General features: G+C 40.6%; 1 protein-coding gene across 5 annotated transcripts in view; it reads left to right on the top strand.

Annotated features, from left to right (window-relative positions):
- Positions 1–25436, top strand: part of MAST4 (microtubule associated serine/threonine kinase family member 4) — a gene marked incomplete at its 5' end in the record, with an annotated part of 273094 nt that overhangs the window by 146164 nt on the left and 101494 nt on the right. Inside the window, one exon of one of the 5 annotated variants that reach the window (XM_083883209.1) lies at positions 24378–24469. The exons of the other annotated variants lie outside the window; for them this stretch is intronic. Coding sequence (XP_083739335.1) covers positions 24378–24469 — 92 coding nt within the window. Of the gene's footprint in view, positions 1–24377; positions 24470–25436 lie in introns of those variants that run through there. 5 annotated transcript variants of the gene reach the window in all.

Here is a 25436-nt window from a genome sequence, read left to right as displayed (position 1 = left end):
AAATTCAGTACTGATCATTTTTTTTGTTAAAATGTTGTCTGGATATATTTAATTTTTTCATATATTTGAATTACTTTTATCATCACACTTGCTACTTTTTGCAAGAGAAAAGAAAATACCATATTTTGTTGCTGGCACATAATTATTTCCATAGAGCCATTCTCTCATGATTTGCCAGAGTTGAGTCAATGCAGACTTAAATCATGTCTCCCAAACTGTTAATTGCAATCATTTAAAGAAGAGCATATCTAGGGGGAAAAAAGTCCAATTTATTCTTCGCACTCTGAGTCTCATGAATTTTCTTTCAGTAAAGTTTAAATGTTGGGACTAGAATTATGTTGTCTCCCTGAGAAACAATTATAGTCTGTCTACTTTATATTCATTACTTGCAAAAAGCTCCTTGAAAGAATATTAAATCCAAAATAAAGCATTCCAAATTTAGTAAGTGTAAGAAGTAAGGCTGCCTGTCATGCACTGTGATAATTTGTTTTAACAGCTTTTCGTAGGTCTTAAAAAAGCAAAACTGAAGAGCGAGTTCTGTAGAAGGACTGGATTGACACACCAGAATCATCTCTCCGTGGGAATTTTTAGATTCATAGTACTAGCACATCTGATACTGGATGCCCTCAGAGTCTGTGCCATTACTGAGACTCTGATGTGTTACTGTAGTGAAAATGAGGAAGAGTATGAGTAGCTACTGGCCAGTGTAGGACTTTTACTTGCTGTGTGAGAGCCGTCCAGTAGAGGAATGGCCGTGCCCTTTGCCTTTGCTCCCTAGAGTATTTCTAGGATTTATTCACAGCAAGGTGAATTAGAGATCTCACTCTGGGGTTTGAACTTAATATATTCTTCCTTACTCAATGCCAGAGCTGGTTTTTCCCCCTCTCCTTTTACCCATTATGGCTTTAGTAGATTCCTTGTCCCCAGTCCCCTTGTCCGTAGCAGTCCTCTTGCTCTCTGTTTGCTCAGCCCTTTGCTTTTGGCCAGTTGGTGCCAGTTCTCTTCTCTCTCCACCTGGACTATGGATCAGTTCCAGCTTCCCCTCACTGCTTCTGGTCCTGATGAAGGCTGGTGGTGATTTGCAAGGTCTGCCTGCACATCTTACCTTGCAGTGCCCCCAGGAACCGCAGTGCAAGCGCTGACTGCGCAGCGCAGGATCGTTTCCCAGCCTACAGTCATGGCCCAAACTGACTGGTGGACAAAAAGGGGACAGCTGGGGACAAACTACCAGCTCTGCTGCAGTGGAGATGAAGAGATAGAGCAGATAAAGTGTAGAAGTACAAAAGCAGTTTTTACAAGTCCATACTGTACTGATCATCCAGAAACAACAATCCTCCAATGCGTGTTGTCGCAGGTCAGTGCGGTCAGTGCAACACAGACTGCCCCAGTGGAACAGCTGAAATCTGCCTGTCCATCCACACCTTTTTCTGCAGGCTTGCATGGGCTGACTGGTATGAGCCTGTGTTCAATTTAGCCATTTTCAAAGTGATACATTGAGCCATTGGCTCTTAACGGATCTTGTCAGCTCAAAGGTGCTGTTGTACTGTGGTCTGCAGTTGAAACCAAACTAGCTTGTACTTAGCTCTGGTACTCTTCTGTGCACCTTGTTCAGAAATTATGAAGGCACACCCATACACAGTTGCCTTGTCAGAAATTACCTGCTGGCCCATCCTTGTCTCAGTGTGCAGGTCCCTGCCAAACTTTGTTCTTTCTCTGAGGCATCGCAAAAAGGAAAAAATTGCAAAAAATGTGCAATGTCAAAATTGCATTCCTAATCTGTTCTAGAAGCTGTAGTACTTTTCCTGCTGAAATTTTTAGAAAACCTGGATCAGATATACACCTTGAAACATTTTGAAGGCAGAGTATTAATATCTGGCAAAGTGTTACACAACTGAAAATACAAACTGGACCTTAGCTGTGCTTAGCATATTGGCCTTCTGCATCTCCACTGGGGACAGGACAGGAGTGCTAGCACTGGCTGGCTCCAAGGGCCTGGTGTGAAGCAGAACACATCTTTATGAAGATGAGCTGAAAAAAGTTGCCCATAAGCTTCTGCCTTCTCTCAGTCTGCACAGTGGTTTTGTTTTTTGACAGATAACTAAAGCAAATTACAGTGAGAGGCATGCTATAAGCATGTTTTTTAAAATAAGCTTTCTTGTGAGTTTCATAGGGGAATATGCATATGATATCATGAATATATTTTTAAAGAGCGTCTCTGAAATCTGGCAGTGGCCAGCTGCTTTTTTGAGAAACCTTTTGAATGGAGATGTACTTGAGGCAACTTCCTAAAGGCACCTTTGAAGTCAAATGCTCAAGTAAGGATTTTATGGATGAATTGTTTAAATCCATATTTGATTACTTAGAAGAAGAAACTTGGCATTTGTGAGGAAACATTTCATTATGAAGGTGATGCTAACTGGAGCACTTCTAATTTTTAGTAAGTGCAAATTTTATGCTCTCAAACTGGAAGTTTATATTAAATTTTTCCTGTTGCTGATGGACATTTATCATCAGTTTTAGTTTTCATTTTGATTTAATAAATCTGATTTGCGTATGAAAAACTTAAACCCACTGCCCTTCAAGATTCTTTAAGAGGAAAAAAGCACCCCAGTTGCATATTCTGTTTGGTTAGATGTCTAAAAAAGGTTACCATGTTTCACCACTCCTGGGGACTTTGTACACAAATGTTGTTCCTGGAGGAAGTCTCACATAGTCAAGCATATGCATCAACACCAGTTCTCATATTTATTTTTATTTAAATCAATTTCATCTTAAGTCAAATCCTGTATGGCCACTGTCAATCACTTCATTCAGGAGGATGGTCATGTTTTGGTTCTAACCGAAACTCCTTTCATAACTCCTACACTGAAACATGCAACTCTTGCTAAACTTTCTGTTCACTAGAGATGACATTATTTTGACTTGCAGTCTCACCCCAAGGAGCCTGAGCCCAACCCCAACAAGCCCCTGCAGTCCATGCAGTCCTCTGTTCGCTTTTCATTTTTGGAGGTAAGCAAGTAAACTTCCATTGTTGATGTTTTCTTCTGCAAAACCTAATGATCAAAACATATTGCAAAAAGAAAATTGAAAAAAAAAAAAAAGATTAAGTATGTCTCTGCAATCCAAAATACATTTTACTAGACCAGCTGCTGTTCTAAAGGTAAGTATTTTATGGAAAAAAACTCCAGGATAATCTGTATTTTCAGACATAGTACAGACACTCAAGATAATGGTGTATAATTCTGTGTTGTTTTGACTGCTTAGGAGAATATCTGAAATTTTAGAGTTTGCTTCCTGTGGTCATACTTCAGATTGTATTCTGTTATGTGAGGAGTTTAAGATGCATTCATAAATGAGGATGATTCATGAAACACATGGTTATTTTTTGCTTAAATGAGAGCTAGTAGAGTGCTTAGTGAGTTGAGTTGATTCAGAACACAAGGTCATATTCAGTCAACTGGCAGGACTGTTTTGTCCTCAGGACTAGGAGGATTTTAAGCTTCACTTCTATTTCAGTGATGTTCTAGATGAGCCCTAACAGCCGCATACAACATCTTTTCACCCTCTTCTTTCTTCTACTTCCATGTTTGTTCATAAGAATAATTTCTTTTTGGCATTTGTCAGAAAGGTAGTTATCTTCATGAGATCAGAAAATCATTAAGTGATAAAAAAATACTTTATAATCGGTCCTATTATGTGAAATTAGAATAAATAATAATTGATGGATTATTCTGATAGAGAAAAACAGTTTTTCCTTCCTTATTTTCTTTTTAACACAGAAAGTTAAATTTCTAGTCAGGGATCTCATTGGTGTCAGGCATTGAGATTCTGCTCCATAGGGAAAGTAGTTCTTAAAATGAGTTACTAATGAGTTATCAATCCCTCATGGATTTAAAAAAAAAACAAAACAAGACCAAAAAACCACAGCACTTCTAATTTTTGTCAGAGGTCTCACTTGTTACTCTGAGAATAGGAACTACCACCTCTATAAATTACATAATAAAGTATATTTGTGCTTTTTTGCTACCACCTCAAGCATGGTGTGGCAGAGGTGAGGGTTGCTTGGATGTGTTAATCTGCTTCAATATACTGATCAAATTAATAGGTGAGAGCCCTTCTATCAAGGCTTCATGAGAGACTGAAAAATGGAGCAATAACCTAAAGACTTGATACGTGTTTTTGAAGAAATATTGTAGTTTTTTTAATATATTCTATTTTGTTAGGGAAGAGGTGGTATGAGATTTCCTTTATTTGTGCAATTTTCACTATGATTTAAATAAATACACCTTTTTTCCTCAGTGAAAACACTTTTGTGATGTTTGATCAATTACCCACAAAATCATCAGCTGGTGTAGAGTGCTTGGTGAAATTAGCACTTTGTAATTGGTTCTTTATTTTATACAGCCAGAAAAATCACTTCCCTTTGTGGTGAAGGATGTGCTCTTCTTCAAAATTTCAGTTTTGTGGAATCAAAAAGCTGTATACAAATTTTACATTTTGTATGACCTGGAGGACCTGCTGAACGGCCTCTGCAGATGTTGGATGTGCTGCTGTGCAAACTGTGCTGCAGACACAGCCCTCAGTGATTTTGGAGCTTGGACCTTGTTTACCCCCCTGGGTGGCAGAGACTCCCAACAGTGCCAAGTTTGAGCTTTTCATTTTATGATGGAGGATGTTGGGACCAGACTTTTCAGATGCTTTCTGAAGAAATTGAGTGGAAATTACTGATACTGTTTAATGTGAAGCCCCATCCCTTGATATGGCTGGAAAATGTCAAAGCTCGTAGGGATTTTTCTTAGGTTCTGTCCTGAAATTTATGTATGACTCTGCCAGAATGGTTACTTTTTCCCTGGAATGAAAGTGTTTAAAGTCTGATTAAATCTGAAACATAGTGCTGTATTTATCTCTAGCTGTAGAGGACTGCTGGTGTAGTGAACATGAAATATTTTACTTATTAGTTACTCTTCAGCTTGACCTAGCATAGTGGAAAAATGAAGTGTGTTGGTTTTTAAGGGTATATAAATAATTAGCATTTCCTGTTCCGTTAGCTTAGAGTACTCCTTTATGTGGGAGGAGAGGAATTACTTCAGTGACACTACTTTTGCTTATATTCAGAAATGTCAACATGGGAGAATGAATGGATAGGGTTTTCCTGTGGTATTTCCCTCTCACACGCTGGCTCATCTCCCTCACGGCCTTTGACTTGCACAGCTGCTCCTTGGGCGGTTGTTTTTGTTGAAGTTCTGCTTATAGCAGTTGTCACAGCCAGTAGTAGTCTAAAGGGAACCTTTTGCCAGCTAGAGGATGATGATCTTTTCAAAATAAACAGTAACATCCTATGAATGGAAATACCTTCTTGCTGGTCTGTACCAGCTATCCATTCTTTATTTGGGTGGGGGTGAAGGAGTATTTCAGATCTCAGGAAGATGGGGACACATTTACCATTAGATTTTTGTCTTTGTCTTTTCTTCACCTGAAAATTTCCAGCTGCTGTTTGGAGGGAAAGTATGTGCAGTTTTAGTACTAATACTTATAAGGAGCAGATTTGCAGGGAGAGAGAGAAGATGATGTAAATAACTGAGCATAGCTACTCTGCTTCATCACAGCTGCTATCTTAAATATCCTCATGCTTCTAACATAATTTTAGTGTTTTTCTTTCCTGTGAATGGTTTGGAGTCCTTTGTCACAGTAATGGGAAGTGGGGAAAGTATTTGAAAAGTACCAGGAGGAAACACTAAGTGGTGGTGGAAGTTGTAGTAGCTCCTAGTAAAAGCGATAAAGAAAATGGAAATAGTAAACTAAAAAATAAGTAACAGCATGCATTTGGACTTCAAGAGTACAGAACGGTGATTGGCAACAAAAATCTTTTTATTCAACCTCCTGCTTTACTGGTATTGCTGATACTGGGCTGGGGGAAGAAAAAAATATCTAAGGCAGTTGATAGAAGGCTCTTAGCTTCCACAAAAAAGAAAAGATTGTAGTGAATTTTCCAAAAGCCTTTACTCAGGAGCATGAGGATTGCATTAGTGTCAGGCACTGTACAGACAGAAATGTTACTACCTGGCTAAGACTGGTGAAGAAGTAGACAGGATTCATTCTCAAGGTTTGAAAAAGAAAGCATCAAGTAAAAAAGCCCATTTTTTAAAATGGTAAATTTTTTTAATAGACTGTTTAATGAGGAAAATCCAGTTCACCTGATCATATCTACAGCTGAGTTGGCAGGAAGGCAAATGAAGATTATTATCTATATCTTTCAGTAATGTAATCTGCTCTTTTGGGAAGCTTGTGAGGATGCCACTGTAGACAGTGCATTTTACATGGGGTCAGGTTGTCAAATGATTATGTATGTGTTACCAAGAGCAGCAATTAGAACTATAACTGGCATGGATTAAACTTCATCCTATGGCATCCTGAATTGAAAGAAAAACAAATGTCAGGGTCACAGATAGCTTGGCCCCTTTTTGGTATTTAGTATTAACTTTTTGTATCTGGAAATTGCCGTAAGTTAACACTTGCATTTTCTTTAAATGTAACCTGAATCTATAATATGAATAAGTAACCATTACAAAGGGAGAATTATTATAAGACTTTAAAGTATAATTTTATACAAATAAAAAATCCAATTATTAAATTTTATATGAAACTTTAAACTGTCTAAATTCATATATCAAATTGTTAAATACAGAAATAAAAAGTCAGTGTGCTCCTATTCTTCCACTTTCTCTGTCTGTGTCCCCTTTTTCCCCCCATGAATTCTGCATCGCACAATCAGATAAAGACAGAAAGCTTAAAGTAGCTGCTTTCTAACAACTGTATTGGTCTGTATTATGAAATCATCAATGAAATGGATGGCTTCTGTTGAAAAATGAAGAGTAAAATTTCTAGTGATTTTTAAATTGTTTGTCTGAAAGTGAGCACGTTTAAAGAGCTTTTAAATGTTTTCTGGCTCTGTGTAAAGCTGTGTGGGCATGTGGGGCATATACACCTGTGTGAAGGATGCAGTGGACAGTAGGAATTTAGTTTGCTGTTTGTTTTTTACATTACTGAAGGCAATAGCTTGTTTCTAAACTTAGCAGTGTTCCTGTGTTTCAGGAGGAAAGTGGTGTGGATGGTGTCGGTGTGTTGTGGCTGGACTGGGGCACTTGTGGTGGCCTTGGGGCTGCAGGGGCAGAACTGCCTCAGGGGCTTGCACAGCCAGAGCCAGAGGCTCTGCCCATCCTGTCCTTGACCTGTTGCCATGACCATGTTCCTGCCCTGTTCTCCTTTAGCCCGTGGTGGTGTGGCTGCTCCAAGCTGAATCTCCCCCATGAGAGAGAGCAGGTCCATCCCAGGAGCCGGGATGGGATGGGGACAGGCATTCCCAGCATGGGGCACGCAGTGGCTCTGTGTGCTTGGACTGGCATCCTGCTTGCTGCCTTTGGCAGCACTAGCTGCCCACCCAGACCTGAGCAAAAGCCAAGGTGACAGCTGTTTTACACGCTGGTTAATGATTAAATCTGGTGTAAGCATACAGTCCAGCTAGCCAGGGAATACTGCAGAAGAAGAAGGACTAGTACTCGCTCCCTGATGAGGAGGAACTTGTGCAGAGAGACGTGGCATGTTTCTCTCAAGGCACAGCAAAATTGTCATAGGGGAGTTAGCTATTAAATTTGGACTCTTCTGGTCTCACAGTAGTTTTGCTTTTATGTAATTTTACCATGGAACTGCTACTTCTTAGTTTCATAAGGTTTTATAAAATACGTGTGAGGAGTACATGTCAGAGGGTGCCTCCTTTTCCTCCTTTCCTCAGTGACACAGCCACCATGCCTAGGGATTGTCAAGCAGACGTTTTTCTTTAAAATTTATTTCCACCTTTGCTTTCTGATACCAGTACAAAGTACATTGACCTTAAGGTTATGCTGAAAGATGAAGCTGTTGATTTGTTACCCTGAAAGGGGAAGTTCTTTGGAAAAGCTGATGTGGATGAGAATCACTTGGCTCAATTTGTTTCTCAATTTTTTTCTTTAAAATGAGGAAAACCTGCTGTTTCATCTCTCAAGGTAATCTGATTAATATTCATGAACATCCACCATGAAGCACGAGTTTCTCAAGGTGAAATAAATTAATCTTTGGCTTTCTCCTCCAAAAGTAGTGTGTCTGCTTTGAAGTTATTTTTATGTCCTTGCTGTTCTCTTAGCTCTTTTTAGGACTACTTACTTAACTTTCCTCAGCTCTTTCCCTCTTCCTCCAGCTCTTTTCATTTCTTGAAAATGGAAAGTGAAAAACAATTTCATTGCACGTGTAGGTTTTTTGTGCTGTAGAAGTGAATTTTGGAGGATTGGTTAAGTAAAAGCAGCCCCTTACTCAGCAGATGTGATCTCTTGTGTGCTCAAGTGCTATTCCAGCTTCAGCTTTTGAAATACTTTAAAAAGTTTTCTGTTCCCTGAGCTCTCCAGGGTCACAGCAGAGGAGAAAATTTTTGCTTGTGAGTCATTGGTGTTTTGTTGAGTGACACTAACTTTTTCAGTTTATTTTGTGGCTTGTACTCCTCGACATTATTCTGCAGAAAGATTTAGGTATATAATTTTTAGATCAAGTAAAGCAAGGAACAAGGGCTTCCCTCTCAGTTATAGGGACAGATGAAGGAATTCTAGAAATCTTACCAAAATTAGAGATCTTTGCTTTAATCCTGTGTTGTTAGGTGGGTGTTTTTTTTTGTTTTTTTTTGGTTGGTGGTGTTTGGGTTTTTATTGTTGTTTTTTTAGAGGTTTTTTTGAGGAGGAGGAGGAGGAGGTGTGTTTTGTTTTTATTTTTGTTTGGTTTGGTTTGTGGTTTTTTTAGTTCACGTGTAAGGTGCATTTTAAGAAATCAAGGTAGTTCTTGTGACAGTTTTTTTTTTTCTGGTAGACTGAAAGCTACAGACACAGAGCTCATCTGAATCATTTTAAATGCCAGTTTGTTGATCTCCTCTCCCTCAACTCTCATAAAAATCCTCCCAAAGTATTTGTGTGCTAGTTTTATTAAATCCTTTAGCCTTTCAGGTTGTATTTTGTGTTTACCATTGAATGTTAAATTTTGTATGTAGTTTGCTAGGCCTTCTAAGCATTTTGAGGAGATAACATGAATTTGAAAATTACAGTAATTTTGAAGTGGTGCAAGAACAGGGGAATGCTGAATCTGAAAACAGTTTTAATTTTTTTATTCAAAAATTTGCCTAAAAATTGTCTTTCTTACAAGATTGAAGGCTATGCAGTCATAGGAATGACCTGAATGGAGATCTTTTGAACTGTTTTACTACTTTCTAAAACAGAGAATTAAAATATCTAGAAGTATTTCCCACTAGATATTCCCTCATAATAATGCTTACTTTTACCATAATTTGATGTGCTGCTCAGCTTACTTAGTAAAGTGTTCATTGGGTAATCACTAAATGTTTTTGCCATACAGGTCTTAAACACAAATGACCTGGTATAGTCCCATTTTGAAATCAAAACTTGACATTACTCTGTAGAATTATTTTCCCCAATTTTAATTAAAAAAAAAACAAACTCACAAGATAAGTTGTTAATATTTACATGAACATACCACACCTAAATCAGAAGTTGTAGGAGAGGAGGGAGGATGACAGGGAGTTCTGTGTGGGGCCACACAAGGAGTAGGTGAGTTGAGTAGTGCACACTGTGGTGTTAAGAAATCACTGCACTTCAAGGAGATGGTTGAAATTTAAACAATTGATCTGCATTTTACATACGAAAATAGCTGTTTAGGTGGGTCTTGAAAAGTACTGGAAAATGGACAGTCTGCTCTCTTCCCATGTTCTCATAGTGCAGAGTTTCATGTACAAGTTACCTGCCAGCAGCCATTGTAAGTGTTTGTGTGACTGTTCCTGTTGACCTCTTTGCTTTGTCTGTCAGGTGACATATCTGTTAGTAATGACTGAAGTGTGCTGAGCCTCAGCTGCCCTCAGCCTGCATGTACAATTCAGACTTTTGTAGTATGGCTTCAAAATTAGCTTAATCTGATTTGATAAGAATGCATTTAGTACATGTTGAATTCAAGGTCTGCTTACTCTCCGAAATGTGTCTGTAATCTGTTGCCAGATCAGTTCCTGCAGATAAGGAGAAACTCCTAGGTTAACCTTCCAAATTGTCCTGTATTTTTTTTTTTTTTTGTGCAAAATTTCATCTGATAGGGATGTTAGTGGTTCATGTTCAGCAGAAGTATTTCCTGAGGTAATTCCACAAAAATCACAAATTCTGCGGTGTTTTTGCAGCAAAGTGACACATTTCAGCTGGTCCTTGTGAGAGATGCCAGAGAAAAAAAATTCTGCAGCTATATTCTTGAGATGGAAATTCTCAACCTTGCTCAGTGCCAATGCTGCAGCATTATGTTGCATCTGCATCATTTTATCACACCTTGATAAAAATAGATGCAGAACAGAAACCAGCGCTGTTTGCATCAGCCTTCCCTACAACACACAGCTCCAGCAGAGTAAATGCTTTGAGACTTTGAAGATTTTAAGGGAGGAATGCAAAAAAAAGGAGGCGTATATTGAAAACCCTCTGTCCCTGCAGTGGCCTTTTGTGAGGGCTTCATTATTTCTGTTGTACACAACACAACTTGTTTCCACTGCTGTGCTGGCTGAATTGCTTTGCCCTGGAAGTTGGTGATCCCTTAGGGTGTCTTTCTTTGGTAATGGCTTATTCTTGAGTACTATAGAAGCAACAGCTTCACAGCTGCAGAGTTCTGAAAACCTTTTAAAAATGAATGTTGTAGCAACAAAGTGGTAAATAGGAATGAAAAAGCATGAGACTGAGCCCCCCAGAAGTAGAAATCTTCTCAGTTCTTTTGTTTTTCAGAGATCTTGTTTCTACTCTTGCTTGCCACTGACCATTTCAGAAAGAAAGTACGTGTGTAGGTTCCTAGAGGCAATGCCTTGCAGCTGTAAAGAACTGAGGAACATCCCTTAACTGTTGTATTGGAGACTTCACAGTTCTTTCCCTCATGGCAGTTGTGGCTAGTTTGTTGTCATGATGCATGAGATGCATCAGTGGTTAGCACAGGGAAGGCCAGTGCTCCTGATCAGAAGTTTCAGCAAATACTTCATGGCTTGTAACAGGAGAGCAGTTTCCCTGGATGTTGTGAGAGAGGGTTACCTCCTGGCATGATCTGGGGACACAGATGCATCAGCTGCCCCAGTGTCTCCATCCTGTGGTATGAGATGAGATGCAGCTGGACTCTTGCAAGTGCTCAGAGTGAATGCAGTGAATTAGTCATGAGCAACTCTGAGGAAGTGTTTCCACCTACTGCTGAGACACCACTTTTCTTAGAAAGTATTGGAAGCTCCTCCTGGGCTAGAACACAGTGATGGGAAGCAGAAAACATTGAGGAACCTCATGTTGGAGTGATCCCAACTTGAAGGTGTCCCTGTCTCCATCTCCTGATACTCCAGCTTTCACACACTAGTGCGTTTGTCAGCTCATGGTAAGCACTCCCTGTGTGGTGTGACAATATCAGTTTTGCTGTGATTCTGTATCCCTTGGGGGTACATTGTCACATCTGGCTTTGATAGAGCACAATGACATACTGAGCTTGTCCTAGAGCAGTCTGATGCTCATATCCACAGGTTATGTTGTGGCAAACTGCTTGTTAACATTACAGACTGTGAGAGACAATGACCCAGACCTGCAAAATTTTTTTTCAGAGCAATAAGAAAGCTGCTGTCTTAGAGCAGATCATGGCACACCCTCTGTTCGTGCCAGGAGTGATAGAGGCTGCTTTTTCTGCTTTTCAGAAAGAGGCCAGCAAAACTCTGGCAGGGCTAGAAAAGAGAAGGTGGTTTGCAGCAACTTGAGCACAGTGACACCTCAGCAGAGCAAAACCAATGGAAGGACAGAGCTTCAGGGTTACCTAGCAAAACATTAGTGTGTCTGACAGCCAAAATGTGTGCCCTGAAGGAGGAGAGAGGGGTTTACTCCAAGAGGGGTTCTTGGATGGGAGATGGCATGAGACTGCTTGGGTAGGAAGGCAGTTTTTCTAGTTGGTAGAAAAGTAAATGGTGACAGAAACAGGCCTAAACTTTCACACAACAAAAACACTGTAAAAGGCATGTCTGTGGGACTGTGAAGTGCAGCCACAACACTGGAAGGAGTTCTTGTCATGTTTTAGTAGTTGTAGACTGGTTGCTGCAGTTTTGTTGGCAAGTACATAGGAACACATGCTATCGAGTTTGGGAAGGCTGTAAATGCTGTGGAACTTCCCCAGCTGAAAAAACATAGAAATATTTCTAAAAGTTGGTATAGTACCTGATAGAAGGGATGGGAAGTGCTGATGTACATATTTATCACCTGAAGCCAGTCTTTCATTATGGGCAGCCTGGTGTGTTCCTCCTTCACATTCACCTTCATACTGCTGTTTGCCAAGAGAACATTTAGGCTCTCTCCACTCAGCCTGCCTTTGGACTGATGGAATCTGCTGCTCTTGTGAGTATGTTGAAGTGTGCAAGTGTGGATGCTGAGGAACAGCAGATTATAGAATAGACTGAGGTAATCCTTTTTCAACATTAAGTATGGTTATTACTAAATTTTGCAGAAATTATTTGTTGCATAATTTTTAAAGATCCAAGCCCTCTACCAGAAAAAAAAAACAAACAAAATACTGAGATAAATGAGTATGATAATTTAAAAGAAACAAACCATATACATTTATATTTCATAATTCAAGTGAATTATGAAATTCATATTTCAGGCTCATTAAAATTCATGGTAAGTCATGTCCAGATCTGACTGGAGATGGTCAAAGGAGAGGCTGATGGTGAAGGGGTTTTAAGATAGATTTGGGGTTTTTTTATTGCTGGCATAGGAAGTGTCCATATTTGCAGTGTTATGAACTTATAAGTCTCTTTTGTATCAGAGTATTAATATTTCCATAAACTTATATACTCTGCAGTTACATGAATGGAATAATAATGTTGTCTGGAATGAGAGAAATTAGCACACTTAGTGGTTTGAACTGTTATTTGAGAGCTAAACAGTTAATCATCTCATTTCTACTACGATAGAGTTTTTCAGAATGCTGGAGGCCTGAAACAGCTAGTGTGAGTTGTACTGATCCTCTGCTTCTTGATTTACATAGTTTTGACAGTCTTGGTGATAATTCAGATGCTGACTGTAGCTTCCTTGTTAGAGAGAGCTGATGTGCACTTAGTCCTACAAAAATAAGCCGAAATGTGTTTGCCTGTCTTAGGAAGTGGAGAGTGAAATTCTGTGACTTACTGTGGTGTACTCCCTGACTCTTGTCATTCTCCCTGATGTGCATATCAGAGAGATTTAAGACTATTTCTTGACTCATCTGAATTCCTTTCAACTTATACATAAATGGTCTTTCCTTATAGGGAGGCAGGATTTATTAGAAATCATTCAGTACCTCTAAATCTGTAGAGTGGTCAGCCCGAAGAAGATCTCCCTGTTCCCATCTATTTCTGTCTTTCCTCCTTTTTTTTTAGTATCTGAACATTTGATACAGGTGTTCCTGGAATTATCTTCACTACATTCCCAAGAAGTAGAAATATCTTTGCTTTACAGGTGGAGAATTGAAGTACAAACAAATTAATTAACTAGATGACACTAGGTCTTACACCCTGAGGCACCTTAGCCATTAGGTAATTTTTAGTACTTTGTCCCTAATTTTGAGAATTTTCTGTCATGTTTTTATATACATAACTAACTTAAATGATCTTTACTAGTCTTGCAATTTGAGATGCTTGCTTGCTTTTAATTTTGTTTCTGTAAAGTTGCCTTCTTTCTATGTAGTTAATTCTTCTGCTTCCAGTGGTCTGTTTGGTAGCCATATATATCATCTGCATGTCTGATATTTAACTGTTTAGTAAACCCCTTATGTCTTTAGACATAGGAGTATGTGCTGAGTGTAATTATAGTTGTTCAGAAATTCAGATTTAAACCAGAGGCATGTGCTGAAGCCCATCTATGATTGTTTATTATTTAGCCTTTTGAGGAGGAGAGGATTAAGGGTGACCTCTGAAGTGATTTAAGGATATTACAAACTTGCAGTGCTGTGTGCTCAGGTCATTGAAGTAAATACCAAGGGTAGCATTAATGGGCAGACCACATAATATTCTTTTAAAGATAATGATTTCCCTTTCATCTTCCTGTGTACCTGGTATCCAATTTGCCAGCTTGCACTGCATGGGGTGCTCCATCTCACACCGCTCTGCTGACAACAGATCCATCACAGAGGTTAACTGAAGCATGAAGCCAGATGAGTGCAGGGAAAGCTCCGGAAATGCAGCTACTTGGGTGTATATATAGCAAAGCTCTGAATTCTCTGTGCCTGGTTTTTATTCACTGTCATTTAAATCATGATTTTGAAGAAAATAGTGTGTTTAAAATATGGGAAGTAAACAGAGTACTTGACAGTTCTAGGGGGGAGCCTGTAATGTCCTTACTCTATAGAAACCTATAAAGGATCTGTAACTACCAGTCCTGTGCTGATTGGCTGATTAATTTAGGAAATTCAGTATGTAAATACTACAGCTGATGAAGTTTTCTGTCTTACTGAAGACAGTATTTATACTGAATAAATGCTTTTCAATTCAGTATCACAGGAGTTGATCTGTTCAGACTTTGACAGACTTGAGAGCTTCTCTGTGCTGACCTCCACTAAGCTTCCCCTGTACCCCAAAAGGTGTTTCAGGAATGAGGAAAGATACAGCTCATCTTGACATCTTGCCCAAATCTATCAGGACTAAAAGCTATCAAACAAAACTTGAGCTTGATTTCTTTCCCTAGTTCACCTGACTAAAAACAGAGAATCCCTGAAGTCTGTTACTCAAATCTGTGAGTGTGGCACTGGGATGTCCTTGGGGAAGAGTCGGACATGAGGAAATGGCTCTGTATAAGGGCTCTATATTTCTTTCAGAGGAATATATTATTTGGGATTCTTCAACCTAGAAACTGTGGTGGCAGGATAAGATGCTCCACTTAAACTGCCTTTTGAAGATTGTGGGTTTTGGACTGATTTCCACAATAAGAAATTTATGAAAATTAAACAAACCCAGATAAATTTACAAATGCTGAAAAGTATTTTCTTTTTACATATGTGTTTCAAACTGTATTTTATGTTGGCTGTTTCCTGTAATAAAGAAAAGTTGTTTCTGAATATTTTAATCTTTAAAAGATAGATTGTGTGCTGTAAGTCTGATTTATACAGATTTATGTTACTTCAAAATGTCAGAAACAAAATTTTAACTTTCTGTTGTAAAAACTCAAAAAAGCTTCTCTATTAAAAAAAAGGATTTTCTAAATTGAATTAATATTTTTTACTCAAAAATACAGCTTAATTGGCTGCAGCTATGATCCAGAATGGATCACAGTATCTACGTATGTAACTATTTTAGAAGAGTGATTGTATCCACATTTTCTTAAGAATTATTTAAGAATTGGACCTTGACCCTTAATAAGACCATTTGCAACATAAGCTGTGGCTGTTGACTTAAACAGGTGCTTGATAAAATACAGCTGGATGTGTGTGACATCGGGAGAATGTCTAAATGTGTAGAGTGAAACCAGTGCAGTGAAATAAGCCTTAAGTGGTGATTGTTTCACATGAATGCCCAGAACTGTTGAAGACTTCATACTTACTCTTGACACATCTGTTGGATAACACGGTGCCTTCACATTTATATCAGTGGTACTGCAGTCACAGAAAAGGTTAATTAACAACTTGAAAAAATGATGTGATCCTCTTAATATGCTGTTGAGTGCTGGCAAAATGTACTTGATGAACAAACAAAGCGGGATAGAATAATGCTAATACTTATTAATGCAGTATTCCTCTCCCCCTGGCATTTGTGGTTAATGAATTCAAGGTCTAAGCATCATGGTATCTGGAAAATTACAACATTTTTATTAGATGTTTTCTGACCTTCTCTGGACTTGCTTATCACATAAAGCAGCAATTCTGAAATGTAGTAATGCTGCTGTATTTGCCAAGATGAATGAAAATTCAGTGATAAAAATGGGAAATGGTTCCTTTACACTTTCTCATTAGCTGTTTTGCTAAATTAGCTCAGAAGGAGAAGCTAAGCTCTAGACCAGAGTAAATAGGCAGCGTAGCTGTTAGCATGGTTGGCTCATTCCACTACAGACAGCAAAATGCTGGATTAAAAATAGTGTTCCCTGATGTGAATTCTGATGCCTGATGCAGATGGATAGACCATATATTTAACTTCCAAATATATTGTGCATAATTTTAGAACCTTTCAGAAATGGAGGGAGATGCTGGGGCGATTGCTTTTCCTAAATGTGTTTATGTTAGATGAGCTATAATAAACTAGAGCACTGGGGGAGATATTTTTTTATATTTTGCACGTTACTTCAAAACTGGTTAGAGTAATAGTGGTTTATGTGTATTTATAAACATAGCTAAGAAAACTTAGAAATTTGGCAGACATTTATTGTACACCCACAAAATATTCTTTTGTGCTGTGATTTCTTCAACTTATTTTTACACTGAACATCCCACAGTGAAAAATCCCGTGCAGTCACCGGGAGGTAATAAACACCAACATCAACCACTAGGGGGAGCAAGATTTCAATTATTGTAATTAGTGTAGTGATAATAATTAATTAGTACATCTTAAGCACTGAATATACTTCTACTTTGACAACCTTTATAACGCAGGCTGTAGACTTTGTCTACTGCTTAGGTCTTTTTTATCCTTCCCCTAGTGCTTGTTTGAATTCTGATTATTTTCTTAGTTAGAAAGTCGCATAACATACAGGATTTACAGTGACAGAAAATCCCTGTGTTATAATGGGTAAGAGAAAAGCGTTTAAAACTGATTTTTTGTCTGACTCTTGCAGATTGAACTCCTAATTATATTGTGAGGGAAGGACATGATAGAGTTTGCTGTTCTTACACTCTTGTTTCCTTGTGAAAATCTCTTCCTTCTGGAGAGACACATACTGAATGACGAAGGTTCTCTGATAGACTCCACCAAGTGAAATAAATTAATTATTTAAAGCTGCACACTATAGTTCAGATTATAATTTTTTTCTTGAACTCTCATATCTTTTTTGCAGCCTTTGGGAAACACCACACCTTGCTGCATTTTAGCTCCTCAGTGCTCAGTTATATCATCTCCTTGCTCACGTGAGAGATTTTCCTGCTCTTAGAGCTGAGAGACATTTATTCTTTCATCTATACATCACATAAAAACCTCTTACTTAACTGTTTATCTATGATAGTACCTAAATTGTTTGCCTGATATCTGCCTTCCAGATTCTGTGATATGTATGTATATTACTACTAGGAGGTGCTTTTGTCCTTTGGTATAGTTTGATGGCTAGCAAGGCTATAATGCATATTGTTCAAATAAGGCTGCTTTATCCAATGATAATTTATTCTGTTGTTACTTAACTCTTATATCTTGTTTGGTAGAAAGGGTATCATATTTTTTTCCAGCTTACTGATAGCAGTTTTACATATGTTAAATTAAAAATATAACCTTGTAGGATCTACTAGAAATGTTTAATGCGCAGGTGATTTTTCAGATCTGTAGGTAAGTTTTAATATTCCCCTTATGCATGAATTCTTTCTGTTATGGTAGTGAACTTATTACAACATTGTCAGGAGATTTTTTAAGAATATTTTACAAATGTCTCAATATATTGTCAGCTGAGATGGTTAATGACCAGTCTATAAATCTTACTTGAAACACTTTTTTGGCAGACTGTCTCATGTGGTACTAAGTAAGCTACTGTACCTGAACTCAGTACTGGTAGCAGCTAATATCCTGTTTGTCTTTTTCAAGGAGTGTTATGGCATGACAGCTTTGTTCAACCATTGTAATAACTTCCAGCTATTTCAAGGCACTTTGAAAGCAGCAATAATTGAATGAGCAGCTTCTTCAGTTCCTTCATTAGTCATTGGATAATAATTATCTGACTAAAAAAGACTCAACTAAACCAAAACAAACTCCTCTCGAGGAATGTGTTACCTCAGTTCTTCTAATCTATCGTTCTTCTAAGATGTTGATGAAGTGAGAATTATTTCTTTGTTGCTAAAAGGTGTGATTTCATAATCTTCCTAGCCCATGAAAACTGAGAAGTTGCCTTAAGGCGACCTGGGTTTTTTTCCTGGTTCACAAATTTACTCATCTTTTTCAGTATGAGGCCTGTGCTTTCAAGATTTTACTAGTCTTAGTATTGCTAAGGAACTCTCTCTTGTCTATATTGTTGCTGGTGAACTGCATTCAGTCTACATCATCCTATAAGATTAATGAGACTTGAGCATTCTGTAATGCCTTTGGGCAGTGATATCTCAAGATTTTAATGTTTAAAAAAATTCCAGTGTTTATTAGTGTAATTATCAGTGTGAACATGGCAGATTAGATAACTTTTGCATTAGAATACTATGTGCAAAATACTGATTTAGTATCAGTATGGCATTGTGTTTTAAACATGCACTTTCAACTTCCCAAGTAGTATTTTATGGTGGCACTTTAAAACAGTAATTAGTGTTATACAATCAAAAAGTTCCTGGGGAAGAATTTTTATTACTGTTAATTAGTGATGTAAATACTGACATGTTGAAATTTTTTTTCTCCTATATATTGAATGAGACTTTTCTAAGGATGTTTTTTATAAGTTTGCTTTTGGAAATGGAATCTTCTTCAAAGCAAGGGTAGATTAAGGACCTTTTCTGACTGGAGCGATGTGATGTTTTTTATTTTCAAGTGAATATGAAAGGGAAAACTTAATGATCCTTATCACTTGTTTTGTTACATGCTAGCTTATGTAACTCTGTAATAAATAAAAGTCATCACCCAAGTTCTATAGTAAAGCATCTCCTAAGATGAAGTTGCCTGAGCTGCTTGTTGTTTTGCAAATGGCTGCATGGAGGATAACTTTTAAGCAATAAATGCTGTTAAGAACATGATTGCAGGTTTTTAACGTTGTTGTTTTATTTATTTTTGGCAACTGCAGAATACTGTTTTAGTTGGATACTGAGGGAAAATTGCCGAACATGCTGTCTTGGTTTGGATAGACAGGTATCTGCCAAGGAAGATTGGAGTCTCCCTTGGAGTGTAAGCCCCTCCCCATTTTCAAATTATTATAAATTTGCAATTAAAAGGCTTTCAGGCAAAGATTTTGGGAATAGGTATAGCAGTTCTTTACTATGGATATTAAAAATACAAAATGTTGTAGTACAAAAGAATAAGCAAACAAACAAACAAGGAATCCCAGAAAACCCTGACAGAGTCAGAAACACAACCTGACGCCCTGTTAGTCAGGGCATTGGAAACAGTCCAAAGCCAGCCCTCCTGGAGTGGCAGATGTGTCCTGATGGAAGCAGAGATGATGGTCCTGTGGAGCCCAGGGGTCCAGAGATGGGTCTGGTCTTTTGGGAGTCCCATGGGAAACACCGGAGTGCCTGGTGGATACCTGTGGCTCCTTTTTATCTGGGTAGAAATGGTTTGGCTTCTTCTCCCTGGCAGAGCATCTCCCAGTAGGGTGATGAAATGTGTCATGGCACTGGTGAGCTTTGATGGTCCATTAACAGAAGATATTCCCATGGGGGTAGTGGAAGAGTGAACAGAGATAAGAGATAATACCCCACCTGGTTTTTAACAGCTGGCTTGTTATCAGAGAAGGCAGTTACCCCCTCCCTTTTGGAGTTACAACAGATAAGGAAAAACCTCCTCAACTGAGCTTTTGGCCATCTCTTTGTTTTGGTCAAATATTCTTAAGTATCCAACACTCAGTCTCCTTGGTAATTTATGGGGAAAAAATACTTGAAAGTAAAAAAGAAGCAAACCTAACCCCCAACACATGCCAATAACATTTTGTTGCAGGAAAGTTAGAGCTAATTCTCAGCTATGCGTTTATCAATATGACATAGTTCTGTTCCTAATAATTTGAGGGTTTTATATTTTTTAAACATTTATTTATTTGTCAATTTTTTTTGTCCAGTTCTACATGGCAGAGGTAAATAAATGGCAGTGGCTTAAGGAACACAACAAAATACATGTGTTGACCCTGTATCAGTAAGGGATAAGCAGCATTATCAGTATTGATAGTTAGTGAAAGAGGCTTCAGTTTTAAGGGTAGCTGCTGAGAAAGAAGTATTCCTGCTGCCCCTGCCTCTCTGCCTGACCCTTCATTCCATCCGTGTCCCTTATGTTGGGTCTGGTCCTGGGATGTTCTTCACTGAGCTGATTCAGCTCACTAATGGAAGAGAAGGTGTCCTCTTAGCATCTGTGTAGTACTAATAAGCTTGCAGAACCTCACTCTTTCTTGAGGCGTTTGCTTTGGAATCAGGCATTTCTGTGTCATGGAGATTCACAAGCTGCAGGCACCACTTTGGGAGCTGTGTCTTTTATTGGCAGGTATTGCAGAGTCTTCACCACCATTTACATGCTGTGCTCTTAAAGGATAAGCCCTCTGCTCTGCCTTATGAAGAATGCAATTTGTCCAAGGTTGTTGTGGAACGATGCTGGACTTCTTACAGATCCTCCCTTCATTTTCATACCTTTGCCAAAGTCTCTGTAGTGCCTTAATATGTGTATGTCCAGCAAGCACTTCAGAAAAATAATTATTCAAGTCTTCTTGCTTTCAAGCCCATGCTACAAACAGCGAGACTGATGAACAGGACTGTGTGTGCATGTCATTGTGCACAGAAAGCCAAGGTGAAGTTGCATTTGGATCTACAGGCTGTGGAATTTGGGAAGCTATTTCTTGTGAATAGTCTGTACAGGATCTGGACACAGAGTTGGAAGGGATTTGACCATCACCGTTTGAAGTGAACAGTGTTCACCACTAAATTGATAGGATTCTGTGTCCTGGTTCTGGCCCATGTTAAATTTCGCAGTAGCCAGAAGGGGGCATGGCTGGGACGTGGAGGTTATTCTGTACCACCGCATGTGACTTTCTGGGGATGGGGGAAAGGGTCTTTTTAGGGTTGGTGGAGGGAGTAATCAGCTATTCTCGGGAATGTGAGAACTCACATGTGAATCACCCATTTTTTTGTACACTCTTTTATTATTGCCGCTGTTACTGTTAGTTTTTTAATCTTCTTGTTTCCAGTAAGTTGTTCTTATCTAAACTTGTAATGTTTATGCTTTGTATCTCCAGTTCTTGTCTCCATCCTGCCGCAGGGGCATGGGGGGGAGGGGGAGAGGGAACTGAGTGTTTTATGGTTTGTAGAGTCTCAGTGGGACCACTAAGTTGGGGAACATAATTCCTAAAACATGACATTACCATACCTTTTGTTGCTGTATACGTGGACAGAAACAGTTGCCTAGAATTTATCCTTTTTCCTATCTTGTTTTTTCTCCTTTCTGCCTTTGCAAAAATCCAGTTTTTCAGAAAGTGAAATCTGTATAATGGCTTTTGGTATAATCATGTCTGGTTGTGCGTTTTCTGTCAGGAATTGTCCACTTGCAAGCAACAGTCTTCTTTTTTTCCTGGTAGGTCTTTGCCAACATTATGATAGGCTAGTCTTGCTTAATTTTTAAAAGCTTTTAGGGTATGTTTCAGAATGGGAGACTTCACATCATTTTGATAAAGTGGTAGAGATTTTCACAAAGAAATCGTGTTCAGTTTCAGTCCTGGGCTTGAAACAGAAAAAAAGGGTAATTTTTTTGCCTTAATGTGAAATAAAGTTTGAAGTTCATGTTCCATTGTTTTCACGATTAATCACCCCACAAGTGATGTGCTTGACTGAATTATGGAGCCTGAACTGCTTTTGTTACTCTTAAGTGCCTCTTTGGTGGGGTAATGGGGCGAGGGGACAACTTGAGAGCAGTGAAGACACTGAAATTGTGTGATAGGTGGAAGACGTTCTTAATCTTCACGCAGTGCTGTTCTCAACATGAGTTATATATAATTATCTGGTTTCATGATTGTGTACAGTTCTTTCTCCAAACACGCTGATTACAGGCAAAAACTTGTGTATGTAGCAGAGAAGATAAAGTTAGGGAGTTCATGGAGGAGGAGGTGTTTCTTGGTACTTATGTAGAGATTTGAGAATTTCCTTCTTATGCAGTTTTAAGGAAGAAGTGTTACCAGCCGTGCTTGCCCTCATGTGAACCTTTAAAACTTCACGCTCAGTATGCTCAGACATGCCTCAAAGTGAAAATAAATGGATGAGAGTTTTCTCCTTTAGTGGCTGCAGTAGATGTGAATACTCGGTGTTAATGGAGAGGTATAAAAAGAGCAGTCCTGCTGGGAAGTGCCCTCCTGTGGGGCACAAATGGACATCAGCCCAAGTACCAGCTTCTGCAGCTATTTCAGCCTTTCTTGTACAAGAAAAGCAAACCTGAGACCTAGATGAGGCTGTTTTCCCTTCTTACATGGAAATGGTCTCTTCTAAAATTAATATTTCTTTAAGGAAGTGTTTGATAATTCTTTCGTGTTTGATCAATGTTACACTGACTTTTTTTGTGGCATGACAGTAAATGGCGTTTGCTGGGGATTTTTACTGAAGTCTTTGGTGTTAAATAGGGTGAGAGCTGTCTAATGAGAGCTGTCTCATCCCAAGTGTCATGTGAGCCCTTCCAGCTCCGCGCTGTGACTCCCAAATAAACAAAAGGGCAAGTGGAAATTTTTGAGGTTTTTAAACGAAACCTCCTAGTTTTTGAATCCTCAGTATATTTTCCTGTACCCGACCCTCATTGCTTTCAACATCTGGAGTTAAGACATTATGGAAAGACAAGGTAGTAGAGGAGTAATTTTGGAAACGCTTTTATTTGCATACTGCAGAGATGTGAGGAAAAATGCTGGTCTAGACAGAGCTGCAGAGGGAGAGAGGGGAGGGCTGGAATTGGATATGAAAAGACTGAGGACAGCAGTCAGCAGAGGCTAAAACGAGGAGTGAAGGGGGAATGGTGGGAGCCAAGGAAGCAAAGCAGCTGAGCTGGGAGGCAGCTGGGGAATGGCAGAGAGGGGGAAGCGAAGGAAGAAAGTTGGAAGGAAGAAGGGGAGGAAATGAGTCAAAGTACCTGAGGGATTAGGTCATTGTTATGAGTGGAAAGGTACTCAGAGCCTTTCTGTGCCCTTCTCTCGCCAGCCCGTGCTCCAGGGTGGCTTTCTCTAAAGAGGGGGCTGACAATGGAGGGAGGCGGGTGTCCCGGCTTCCCGTGGCAAACTCCTGATGTCTGGAGCAGGTAGCCGGTGTGACACATGGTAATTGAGTACCTGTGCCATCAGTTTTCCCGGGAGAGGAGGCAGCAGCCCCGCAGTGACACACGTACCCTGTGCCCTGCACCGAGAGTCCCTCACTGGTGCTTCGCTCACAGTTCCCTGCACGGCCGGGCACAGCTCGGAACAGACCCTGACCCGGGGGGGGCTCCGTGGGGGGCGGGCTGGGGCTGTGCTGGGGCTGTGCCGTGCCCAGCGAAGGGGCTGTGATGTGTGCGGGGCTGTGCCATGCTGGGGCTGTGCTGTGTGCATGGTCTGTACCTGGTGCGGGGGCTGTGCCGGGCTGGGGCTGTGCCGTGCCTGGTGCGGGCTGTGCTGTGCCCAGTGAAGGGGCTGTGCTGTGTGCTGGGGCTGTGCTGTGTGCTGGGGCTGTGTGCTGGGGCTGTGTGCTGGGGCTGTGTGCTGGGGCTGTGTGCTGGGGCTGTGCTGTGTGCTGGGGCTGTGTGCTGGGGCTGTGCTGTGTGCTGGGGCTGTGTGCTGGGGCTGTGTGCTGGGGCTGTGTGCCGGGGCTGTGTGCTGGGGCTGTGTGCCGGGGCTGTGTGCCGGGGCTGTGTGCCGGGGCTGTGTGCCGGGGCTGTGTGCCGGGGCTGTGTGCCGGGGCTGTGTGCCGGGGCTGTGTGCCGGGGCTGTGTGCTGGGGCTGTGTGCTGGGGCTGTGTGCTGGGGCTGTGTGCTGGAGCTGTGCTGTGTCCTGGGGCTGTGTGCTGGGGCTGTGTGCTGGAGCTGTGCTGTGTGCTGGGGCTGTGTGCTGGGGCTGTGCCGTGCCGGGTGCGGGGGCCGTGCCGTGCTGGGGCTGTCTGTGTGCGGGGGCTGTGCCTGTGCTCTGTGCTGTGTTCTGCTCTGTGTGCCGTGCCGGGGCTGTGCCGTGTTCTGTCTTTGTGCCGTGCCGGGGCTGTGCTGTGTGCCGTGTTCTGTGTGCGGGGCGCGGTCGGGGCCCTGGCCCGCGCGGGGCGGGAGGAGCGGCCTCTGGCGCCGCCAATGGCCGGGGCGGGGCGGCCCCGCGGAGCAGCCGCACGGAAAAGTTTCTGTCGGTTCGGGTTTTGCTGCTCTCTCCGCTCTCCTTCCGCCCCCTCCGAGGCTGCCTGCCTTCCCGCTCTCCTTCCCAGGGCTGCCGTCCCTCCCTCCTCTTCCTCGCCGTACTATGGCACTGAGTTATTAAGCTTTCAAGCGCAGAGAAATGGATATGTCGGATCCCGGCTTTTGGACGCTCCTTTCCAACTTCACTTTGCCCCACCTGCGGCGGGGCAGCCGCCTCCGCCGGACCCAGAGGTAAGGCCGGGCGGCGCTCCAGGTGCGGGAGCGGGAGTTGGGTTTCCCGGGCAGAAACCTTCCCTTTTCCCGGGATAAGGCCCTGGGAAGGCGAGGGGACCCGCTGGTCCCGGCTCCCGCTGGTTTGGAGCTGCAAAGGCTGAGAGCCTCTCCTTGCCAGGCCCTTTTGGTGGTTTTTCTGCTGCTCTGCCTCCATTTATGAGATCTTTCCTTTTGTCCGGCCCTTCTACCCTCCTCCTCTCTTCCCCCCTTAAAGACATTTCCAGCTTGCTCTCAAGTATTCGACCTTTTATTGGAAACAGATATTCTTTATATGGACAACTCAGGATAGCCTGTTTTGTTGGGTGTTCTTAAAGGGACAGGTTTGCATAAGGAACCTTTTTAAAAACAGGTCAGCTTGGCATTTGTTAGTACAGGAATGGACTTTTTTTTTTTTTTTTTTTTTTTTTTTTTTTTTTTTTGTAGCCTTTTCATTATTGTCAGGAAGGGGAAAAAAGGCTTGGAAATAGTAAACGCTGAGTAAAAGTTGAAGGGTTGTGCCATCAATGGGCAAAAGACAGACAAGCTTTCATGTCATAGTCATTTTTTGTGGTGGCCCTTTCTGTTAAATATATGCACCTATCACAAGGAAAGGAAAAAATGTATAGAAGTTTGTAACTATACACTAGTGCCCCGTATGCCATTTTGAGACATACCAGGTGTGGTGTTAAATTATGACATGCTTCTGACTGTGAAACTACCTTGAGTATTGGCTTATGTATTATTTGTGGAGAACGTGTAAAGTGTTTCTTCTTCTGGTTAAAAACGTAGCACAAAGCAAGCAGGATAGAGGCTTAGCAAAGCTGGTTTTTACTAAGCTTTAAGTATTTATGGTCTGATTTTTTTTTCAAAGGGAAGAAGATGACTATCTGTTTAAGCAGAAAGTTTAAAAAAAGAAAAACAAGTGGCTTGTTTTACATAAATGAAA

This window comes from Zosterops lateralis (genome assembly GCF_965231275.1).
Source record: "Zosterops lateralis genome assembly, chromosome: Z".
NCBI lineage: Eukaryota > Metazoa > Chordata > Aves > Passeriformes > Zosteropidae > Zosterops > Zosterops lateralis.
Note: the sequence above shows the minus strand (reverse complement) of the source record. Positions and strands in the feature narration are given on the sequence as shown.